The sequence below is a fragment of the Protopterus annectens genome, chromosome 8.part0 (assembly GCF_019279795.1).
Source record: "Protopterus annectens isolate FY-2018-M chromosome 8.part0, PAN1.0, whole genome shotgun sequence".
Lineage (NCBI taxonomy): Eukaryota > Metazoa > Chordata > Ceratodontiformes > Protopteridae > Protopterus > Protopterus annectens.
The window spans coordinates 48,876,077-48,888,173 of record NC_056741.1 but is presented as its reverse complement, the minus strand read 5'-3'; the positions used below and the strand labels follow the sequence as shown (position 1 = coordinate 48,888,173).

At 39.9% G+C, this 12,097-nt stretch overlaps 1 protein-coding gene across 1 annotated transcript in view; it reads right to left on the bottom strand.

Moving 5' to 3' along the window:
* Nucleotides 1-12,097, bottom strand: part of ENO2 (enolase 2) — a 477,844-nt gene that overhangs the window by 15,437 nt on the left and 450,310 nt on the right. The window contains exon 11 of the mRNA XM_044079597.1: nt 1,668-1,726. Coding sequence (XP_043935532.1) covers nt 1,668-1,726 — 59 coding nt within the window. The remainder of the gene's footprint in view (nt 1-1,667; nt 1,727-12,097) is intronic.

The window sequence follows — 12,097 nt, the reverse complement described above, 5'->3', positions numbered from 1 at the left end:
AGTCAGAACCCACACGGTAAGAGTGGCAGGCGCCATGTCTGACTCTAAACCAGTCACAAGCGGAGTCCCACAGGGCTCAGTCCTGGGACCCCTCCTGTTCGGTATATATTTCTCCAAAGTACAGACAAAGGTGGAGGGACTGTGGCTAACCAAGTTCGCAGATGACTGTAAATTGGGTGCAATAATTGACTCTCCAGCTGAAACAGACATCCTGCAAAAGGGTCTCACAGAGACAAACACCTGGTGTCAAAGTCACGGCCTCAAGCTAAATGCCAAAAAATGCATAGTAATCCCATTTGGGAAAAACAAAGTACCTACAAACTGCCACATAGATGGGAATCCACTAAGTACAGAAGAAGTAATTAGGGACCTGGGTACCCAAGTAGATAGCATGCTCTCCTTTGATAACCACATAGCAAAAACAGTCAGGAAATCCTTCTATATGGCACACCTGATCACAAAGGGTTTCTCATCCAGATCCAAGGAGGTGATTGTGCCCCTTTACTCCTCACTCATTAGGCCCATAATAGAGTACAATTCCCCATTTGGGATGTACCTCATTAGACACCTGCAACAACTAGAAAGACCACAGAAGTACCTCACTAAGAGGATTAAGGGCCTTAAACAATTACCCTATGAAGCACGACTAAAAATCTCCAGCTCTTCTCAGTCGCTTATCGTCTGCTCAGAGGTGACCTGTGCCTGACCTATAGGGCCATATTAAACCCTGAACTAATGGACATGCTTCACCTCAAAAAAAAGAGATCCCTCAGAACCACTCACTCTAGCGACTTGAACCTATGTACAACAATAAACAGGACATGCTGGAGGGATAGATTCCTGTCCCAGCGACTCCCCTCACTCTGGAATAGAATCCCAATCCATATTTGACAGAGCTCCTCACTGACCCTCTTCAAGAGAAATCTTGATGAGTGGATGGGTAATCGTAAGTTCTACCCTGGGATCACTTCAGGAGCCCTGTTGACAGAGGCCCAGGTTACTAAACTAATGGGGAGGCGAAAGCCATCACTCTGTGGTTAGGCTTATAAATGCCCATGGGCAGATAGCCTAGTACTTACCTATGAACCTATGAACTATTATATAGCACTTAATGTACGGTTTCATTTGAACAGGCCTGACAGTGTGAGACACATGGTCTCCTATGTAAGATCACAGTAATTCATCATATGCCTCTTGCTTTAATACCTGAAAAATCATTATCTGAAACATGGCATACGTATACACACACACACACACACACACACACACACACACACACACACACGCATGCGCGTAGACATACACACATGCACATGCATGCACATGCACGCACAGAGACGCACAGAGACACGCATACACATACACGCACACACATGGACATACATGCACACATACACATACACACACAAACACACAGAGACACACACAAACACACACAGACACACACACACACACACACACACACACACACACACACACACACACACACACACACACAGAGACACACACTCACACACATATGCACACACGCTCGCGCACACGCACGCACGTGTATATATATATATACACACACACACACACACACACACACACACACACACACACACACACGCACACACACAGTTGATGGACATGGCCTAGAAATTTGAAATTGTCTGTATTCTCACCTCATTAGCTGGTTGTACTTGGCCAGTCTCTCTGATCTGCATGGAGCCCCAGTCTTTATCTGCAAAAAAAGTTAAAATGTAAATGATTTAATTTAATTCATTCTACTTAATTCCACTTCTTTATTTTTATTTATTTATTTATTTATGCATTTATTAACAGAGCAGGTTTTTTGTCATAGGTTAGGCCATAGTGGCAAGAGATACATTATAATGAAGCAGCAGAGCTTTTACAAGTTACGTGCATCGATACGGAAATTATAACACATTACGTCAGTACGGAGGCTAGGTAATGCAGCGTTTACATCACTGGATATAACTCATATGTGCATCGATACGGAAATTATAAACACATTACGTCAGTACAGAGGCTAGGTAACGCAGCGTTTACATCGCTGGATATAACTCATATGTGCATCGATACTGAAATTATAAACAGATTTACATCAGTACATATGCTGGGTAACACAGCATTTGCATTGCTGGATACAGCTCAGATGTGCATCGATACTGAAATTATAAACAGATTTACATCAGTACAGAGGCTGGGTAACACAGCATTTGCATTGCTGGATATAACTCATATGTGCATCGATACTGAAATTATAAACAGATTTACATCAGTACAGAGGCTGGGTAACACAGCATTTGCATTGCTGGATATAACTCATATGTGCATCGATACTGAAATTATAAACAGATTTACATCAGTACAGAGATAAGGTAACAGCATTTGCATTGCTGGATATAGCTCAGATGTGTATCGATACTGAAATTATAAACAGATTTACATCAGTACAGAGGCTGGGTAACACAGCGTTTGCATTGCTGGATACAGCTCAGATGTGCATCGATACTGAAATTATAAACAGATTTACATCAGTACAGAGATAAGGTAACAGCATTTGCATTGCTGGATATAGCTCAGATGTGTATCGATACTGAAATTATAAACAGATTTACATCAGTACAGAGGCTGGGTAACACAACGTTTGCATTGCTGGATACAGCTCAGATGTGCATCGATACTGAAATTATAAACAGATTTACATCAGTACAGAGATAAGGTAACAGCATTTGCATTGCTGGATATAGCTCAGATGTGTATCGATACTGAAATTATAAACAGATTTACATCAGTACAGAGGCTGGGTAACACAGCATTTGTACTGCTGGATATAGCTCATATGTGCATCGATACTGAAATTATAAACAGATTTACATCAGTACAGAGGCTGGGTAACACAGCGTTTGCATTGCTGGATACAGCTCAGATGTGCATCGATACTGAAATTATAAACAGATTTACATCAGTACAGCGATAAGGTAACAGCATTTGCATTGCAGGATATAGCTCAAATGTGCATCAATACTGAAATTATAACACATTTACATCAGTACAGAGGCTAGGTAACACAGCGTTTGCATTGCTGGATGTAGCTCATATGTGCATCGATACTGAAATTATAAACACATTTACATCAGTACAGAGGTTAGGTAACACAGCGTTTGCATTGCTGGATATAGCTCATATGTGCATCCATACAGAAATTATAAACACATTACATCAGTACAGAGGCTGGATAACACAGCATTTACATTGCTGGATAAAGCTCAGATGTGCATCGATACTGAAATTATAGACACATTACATCAGTACAGAGGCTGGGTAACACAGCATTTACATTGCTGGATATAACTCATATGTGCATCGATACTGAAATTATAACACATTTACATCAGTACAGAGGTTAGGTAACGCAGCGTTTGCATTGCTGGATGTAGCTCAAATATGCATCGATACTGAAATTATAAACAGATTTACATCAGTACAGAGATAAGGTAACAGCATTTGCATTGCTGGATATAGCTCAAATGTGCATCAATACTGAAATTATAACACATTTACATCAGTACAGAGGCTAGGTAACACAGCATTTGCATTGCTGGATGTAGCTCATATGTGTATCGATACTGAAATTGTAAACACATTTACATCACTACAGAGGTTAGGTAACACAGCGTTTGTACTGCTGGATATAGCTCATATGTGCATCGATACTGAAATTATAAACACATTTACATCAGTACAGAGGTTAGGTAACACAGCGTTTGCATTGCTGGATATAGCTCATATGTGCATCGATACTGAAATTATAAACACATTTACATCAGTACAGTGGCTAGGTAACACAGCGTTTGAATTGCTGGATGTAGCTCAAATGTGCATCGATACTGAAATTATAACACATTTACATCAGTACAGAGGCTAGGTAGCACAGCGTTTACATTGCTGGATGCAGCTCAAATGTGCATCGATACTGAAATTATAATCAGATTTACATCAGTACAGAGGTTAGGTAACACAGCGTTTGCATTGCTGGATGTAGCTCAAATGTGCATTGATACTGAAATTATAAACACATTTACATCAGTACGGAGGCTAGGTAGCACAGCGTTTGCATTGCTGGATGTAGCTCATATGTGCATCGATACTGAAATTATAAACACATTGACATCAATACAGATGTTAGGTAACACAGTATTTGCATTGCTGGATATAGCTCATATGTGCATCGATACGGAAATACGTCAGTACAGAGGTTAGGTAACAGTATTTGCATTGCTGGATATAGCTCATATGTACATCGATACTGAAATTATAAACAGATTTACATCAGCACAGAGGTTAGGTAACACAGCTTTTGCATTGCTGATATAGCTCAAATGTGCATCGATACCGAAATTATAATCACATTTACATCAGTACAGGGGTTAGGTAACACAGCGTTTGTATTGCTGGATATAGCTCATATCGATACTGAAATTACAAATAGATTTACATCAGTATAGAGGTTAGGTAACACAGCGTTTGCATTGCTTGATATAGCTCATATGTGCATCGATACTGAAATTATAAATACATTTATAGCAGTACAGAGGTTAGGTAACACAGCATTTGCATTGCTGGATGTAGCACATATGCACATTGATACTGAAATTATAAACACATTTATATCAGTACAGAAGTTAGGTAACACAGCGTTTGCATTGCTGGATATAGCTCGTATGTGCATCGATACTGAAATTATAAACACATTTACATCAGTACAGAAGTTAGGCAACGCAGCGTTTGCATTGCTGGATATAGCTCATATGTGCATCGATACTGAAATTATAAACACATTTACATCAGTACAGAGGCTAGGTAACACAGTGTTTGCATTGCTGGATATAGCTCATACGTGCATCAATACTGAAATTATAAACACATTACATCAGTACAGAGGCTGGGTAACACAGCATTTACATTGCTGGATATAGCTCATATGTGCATCGATACTGAAATTATAAACACATTTACATCAGTACATAGGCTAGGTAACACAGCATTTGCATTGCTGGATATAGCTCATATGTGCATCGATAGTGAAATTATAAACACATTTATATCAGTACAGAGGTTAGGTAACACAATGTTTGCATTGCTGGATGTAGCTCATATGCGCATCGATACTAAAATTATAAACACATTTACATCAGTACAGAGGTTAGGTAACACAGCATTTGCATTGCTGGTTATAGCTCATATGTGCATCAATACTGAAATTATAAACACATTTACATCAGTACAGAGGTTAGGTAACACAGAGTTTGCATTGTTGGATATAGCTCATATGTGCATTTATACTGAAATTATAAACACATTACATTAGTACAGAGGCTGGGTAACATAGCATTTGCATTGCTGGATATAGCTCATATGTGCTTTGATACAGAAATTATAAACACATTTACATAAGTACAGAGGTTAGGTAGCACAGAGTTTGCATTGCTGGATATAGCTCATATGTGCATTGATACTGAAATTATAAACACATTACATCAGTACAGAGGCTGGGTAACATAGCGTTTGCATTGCTGGATATAGCTCATATGTGCATCGATACTGAAATTATAAACACATTTACATCAGTACAGAGGTTAGGTAGCACAGAGTTTGCATTGCTGGATATAGCTCATATGCGCATCGATACTGAAATTATAAACACATTTACATCAGTACAGAGGTTAGGTAACACAACGTTTGCATTGCTGGATATAGCTCATATGTGCATCCATACTGAAATTAACACATTTACATCAGTACAGAGGTTAGGTAACACAGTGTTTGCATTGCTGGATGCAGCTCATATGTTCATTGATACTGAAATTATAAGCACATTTACATCAGTACAGAGGTTAGGTAACACAGCGTTTGCATTTCCGGATGTAGCTCAGGGTAGAAATATACTTCATTCTGTAGCAGTTGTGAAGTACAGACATTGCCTCATAAAGTCAAGAGCCTATTAGGGTCAAATAACGTGTCATAAATAGAACATTTTATAAATTTTCGGAAATGATCTGTATTACCAGAATAATGATATTTGACAGCACAATTTGTATATTTTTTTTTAATTTAGTTTGTTAATGGGACTCATTGGTCACTTTATTGAGGATCTACAATCTGCATACCACAAGCAATGTGGAGCTTATTTAGTCTGCCCGGCTGCTATTAATGCAGGTCAGAGATATAATTGTGTGGGTGTAAGCTTCTGAACCACATGTGTAGCACATGAAGCTACAGACTGTATTCCATCCATGTCATAGGTGGGTTAAGTTCTGTAGAATGACCTGTGACTGCATGTTGTAGGGGAGTGGGCAGGGTGTCTGCACGACAGGGTGCTCCGCCCATGTCAGAGGTGGCTCAGTACTGTAGCATGGCCTCATACTGCATGGTGTGTGTGTGTGTGTGTGTGTGTGTGTGTGTGTGTGTGTGGGGAGGGGGGGGGTGTCACCATAGAAGGGTGCCCTCTCCCATATTAAGGTGGGCTGAATGCTGTAGCATGACCTGTGATTGGATGTTGGGGGGGGCCTGGGTGGGGTATTTGCATGGCAGGGTACTCCATCCATGTCAGAGGTGGGCTGAGTGCTGGAGCATGACTTCAAACTGCATGTTGTGGGTAAGGTGTCTACAAGGAAGACTCCCACACCCATGTCAAAAGTGGTCTGAATATCATAGCATGACATACGACTGCATGTTGTGGGTGTGTGGGTGAGGTATCTAGTATCTAAATGTCACGGTGCCCCTTTCATGTCAGAGATGGGCTGACTGTTGTAGCGTGACCTGTGACTTCATGTTGCGGGGGTGTGGGTGGAGTGCCTACATGTAAGGGTGTCCCACCCATGTCAAAGGTGGGCTGAATATCATAGCATGACGAGTGCATGTTGTGGGTGTGTGGGTGGGGTATCTGAATGGCAGGGTGCCTCACCCATGTCAGAGAGGGGCTGAGTGCCATGGCATGACCTGTGATTGCATTTTATGGGGGTGTGGGTGGGGAATCTGCAAGGAAATATGAATACAGTATGGCAGCTGTGCATCCTGAACAGAATTAATGCTGTCCCTATTACAGAAACTGCACAAGGCTCAGGGATGGAGCAGTGCAAACCCAGCAACTAAACAAGGCAGAGGGATGGTGCTGTGCAAACCACCAACTGCACAAGGCTCAGGGATGAAGCAGTGCAAACCTATGAATCAAACAAGACAGAGGGATGGTGAAGTGTAAACCCAGGAACTAAAGAGGCTGAGGGACAGTGCAGTGCAAATCAAGCAACTAAACAGGCTGAGGGACAGTGCAGTGCAAATCAAGCAACTGCACAAAGTTCAGGGATGCAGCAGTGGAAACCCAGAAACCAAACAAGACAGAGGGATGCTGCAGTGCAAACCCAGGAACTGCACAAATCTCATTGACAGCGCAGTGTATATCCAGAAACTATACAAAACAGAGGGATGGTGCAGTGCAAACCCAGCAACTAACTAAGGCTGAGAGACAGTGCAGTGCAAACCAAACAACTGCACAAGGTTCAGTGATGGAGCAGTGCAAACGCAGCAACTAAACAAGGCAGAGGGACAGTGCATTGCAAACTCAGAAACTAAACAAGGCAGAGGGACAGTGCAGTACAAACCCAGTTTGTAGTCTCAAGTTCTTTGTGGCACCCTGTGCATATTGCTGAGGGTACACCACAGAAGATAGCTGCACAGAAGCATTTTGTATGTTCTACAAGTGATCTGCACAGTGAGCGCTATTCCACCCAGTAAGGATGCACAGCAGCCCTCGCTGAGATCCCAGTACTGTTACCTGCACTGTACATACAGATGCAAAGTAGCCCACAATGAGCTACTAGTACCCTTACCTGCACTGTACATATGGATGCACAGCAGCCCATGCTTTGCTCCCTGTACTGTTACCTGCACAGTTCATATGGATGCACAGCAGCCCACACTAAGCTCCAGTACCCTTACCTCTATTGTACATACAGATGCACAGCAGCCCACGCTGAGCTCCCAGTACCCTTAAGCGCACTTTACATATGGATGTACAGCAGCCCACGCTGAGCTCCCAGTACCCTTACCTGCACTGTACATACAGATGCACAGCAGCCCATGCTGAGGTCCCAGTGCCGTTATATGCACTGTACATATGGATGCACAGCAGCTCATGCTGAGCTCCCAGTACCCTTACTAGCACTGTACACACTGTGGAAACACTATGGATGAAAGCACAGGTGCATGCAGTGGCACCTTGTGTGACTGGCAGAGCATGAAACATTTACAGGGATAGGAGGGCATACATTATTTCCTCATATTCACACACACGCACACACACACACACACACACACACACACGAGCATATGCACACATACACAAACACATGCATATAGAGACTTTACACTTACACACACCCACACACAAACACACACAGAGACACACGAGAGCATACACACATACACAAACACATGCATGCAGAGACTACACACACAGACATATACACATATGCACACACCACACACACACACACACACACACACACACCACACACTCACACATGACAGCATACACACATACACAGACACATGCATGCAGAGATTTTACACACACACACACACACACACACACACACACACACACACACACACGCAAACAACAGCATACACACATACACAGACACATGCATGCAGAGACTTTATACTCACACATACACACACACACACACACACACACACACATGACAGAATACACACATACACATGACAGCATACACATATACACATGACAGTATACACACATACACAAACACATGCACGCAGAGACTTTACACACACACACACACACACACACACACACACACACACACACATGAGCAAACACATATACACAAACACATGCATGCAGAGATTTTACACACAGACACACACACACACAGACACACACACACACACACACACACACACACACACACACACACACACACACACACACAAACACATTAGCACTCTTCAAAAAATATTGATGATTGGATGGGAGATAGGAAATTCACCATAGGGATCACTTCTGTGGCTCTGCTTGACAGGGGCACAGGAAAATAATTTTCTTGTGCGGCAAAAGCCAGGATACATTTTTGGCTAGGCTTATATAGGCCCTAGGGCCAATAGCTTAGTACCTACCTACCTATGAACCTATGAACATGCATGCAGATATTTTACAAACACACACACGTACACACACCACACCCACACACACACACAGACACACACACGACAGCATATACACAGACACAAGCATGCAGAGATTTTACACACACACACATTAGCATACATAAACACATGCATGCATGCAGAGACTTTACACACACACACACACACACACACACACACACACACACACACACACACACACACACTCACCCACACACACATCACACACACATCACACACACACTACACACACATCACACACAAACGACAGCATACACACATACACACTCACATACATGCAGAGACTTTAAACTCACACATAAAGACACACACACACACACACACACACACACACACACACACACACATATTTGAATGTGTGTATATGGCACTGTTGCATTATTTCTGAATTTTTTTACTGAATGTCTTAAATGTCATTGGTTGATTTTCAGATATGATCTGGATTATGTAGTATAAAATTATGTGATGGGAGTTGTTTATTAATTCTGATGATGTCCAGAGAGAAGAAAATGCTTAACTACCATGTTGTGTGGTAATAAAGTGTAAAATACTTCCAATGTGGTTGAGTACTTTATTCCTTTGGAATTTCTTGTGGTCTGTGTGTTCTTGGAGGTTAATAGTGGTTTCACATAGATTGGCTTTCACAATTTTGTGGTTACTGCTGCATTATGCTTCTGTCTAAATTGTTACACAGTGCCTGATCCTGGGCGTCATGGACCTGGAGCTCAACATTATAAAAGGACTATTTATTTGGTTTGACAATAGTACAGCATTTCAGGCTAAAGTGGGGGTAGAAGCAGCCAAGAATATTTGACACGGGTGCCTGGAGCTGCAGAGCTGTATCTTCACCACCTCCTTTGTTAATCCAACCTTGGTGATGTACAAGAAGTAGGTGTGCAAAGGACACCTTTACGCTCCTCATTACATATTCCTGTACATCTCTGAACATTAGAGTTGTATCAGACCTTTGCAGTCAGCATCTGACATCACAGCCTTTGTTTACCATTTCGTTGATGTGGAAAGTGCATTTTCACTTCCAACTTGGAAAGCAAATATATGTACTAAGTATATGGTTATATAAACAGATTAAAAAACCAAAAATTAATAAATACGAATACATTTACAAAGATTTATGGCTTTCAGTGACACTGTTCCTGAAAAAACACCCAAGGAAGTGGTATTTTAAAGGTTGCGTGCCATATAGGGGATGTAAAAGACACAGCTGGTTATTCCAGTAATAATCAAAAAGAAATCTGTATAAATGGTTCCAGTCATTTGAATAAAACATCTACAGAAAGATAATTATTCAAACAGAAATCTGTATAAATGGTTCCAGTCATTTGAATGAAACATTTAAAGAAAGGTAATACTCAAACAGAAATCTGTATAAATGGTTCCAGTCATTTGAATGAAACATCTACAGAAAGGTAATAATCAAACATAAATCTATATAAATGGTTCCAGCCATTTGAAGGAAACATCTACAGAAAGGTAATAATCAAACAGAAATCTGTACAAATGGTTCCAATCATTTTAATGAAACATCTACAGAAAAGTAATACTCAAACAGCACTCTGTATAAATGGTTCCAGTTATTTGAATGAAATATCTACAGAAAGGTAATACTCAAACAGAAATCTGTACAAATGGTTCCAGTCATTTGAATGAAACATCTACAGAAAAGTAATACTCAAACAGCACTCTGTATAAATGGTTCCAGTTATTTGAATGAAATATCTACATAAAGGTAATACTCAAACAGCACTCTGTATAAATGGTTCCAGTCATTTGAATGAAACATCTACAGAAAAGTAATACTCAAACAGCACTATGTATAAATGGTTCCAGTTATTTGAATGAAATATCTACAGAAAGGTAATACTCAAACAGAAATCTGTATAAATGGTTCCAGTCATTTGAATGAAACATCTACAGAAAGGTAATAATCAAACAGAAATCTGTATAAATGGTTATAGTCATTTGAATGAAACATCTACAGAAAGGTAATAATGAAACAGAAATCTGTATAAATTGTTAAAGTCATTTGAATGAAACATCTATAGAAAGGTAATAATCAAACAGAAATCTGTATAAATGGTTATAGTCATTTGAATGAAACATCTACAGAAAGGTAATAATGAAACAGAAATCTGTATAAATGGTTCCAGTCATTTGAATGAAACATCTACAGAAAGGTAATAATCAAACAGAAATCTGTATAAATGGTTATAGTCATTTGAATGAAACATCTACAGAAAGTTAATAATGAAACAGAAATCTGTATAAATTGTTAAAGTCATTTGAATGAAACATCTATAGAAAGGTAATAATCAAACAGAAATCTGTATAAATGTTTACAGTCATTTGAATGAAACATCTACAGAAAGGTAATAAACATAAATCTGTATAAATGGTTCCAGTCATTTGAATGAAACATCTACAGAAAGGTAATCAAACAGAAATCTGTATAAATGGTTCCAGTCATTTGAATGAAATATCTACAGAAAGGTAATAATCAAACAAAAATCTCTATAAATGGTTCCAGTCATTTGAAAGCAACATCTACAGAAAGGTAATAATCAAACAGAAATCTGTATAAATGGTTCCAGTCATTTGAATGAAACATCTACAGAAAAGTAATCAAACAGAAATCTGTACAAATGGTTCCAGTCATTTGAATGAAACATCTACAGAAAGGTAATACTCAAACAGAAATCTGTATAAATGGTTCCAGTCATTTGAATGAAACATTTAGAGAAAGGTAATAAACAGAAATCTGTATAAATGGTTCCAGTCATTTGAATGAAACATCTACAGAAAGGTAATACTCAAACAG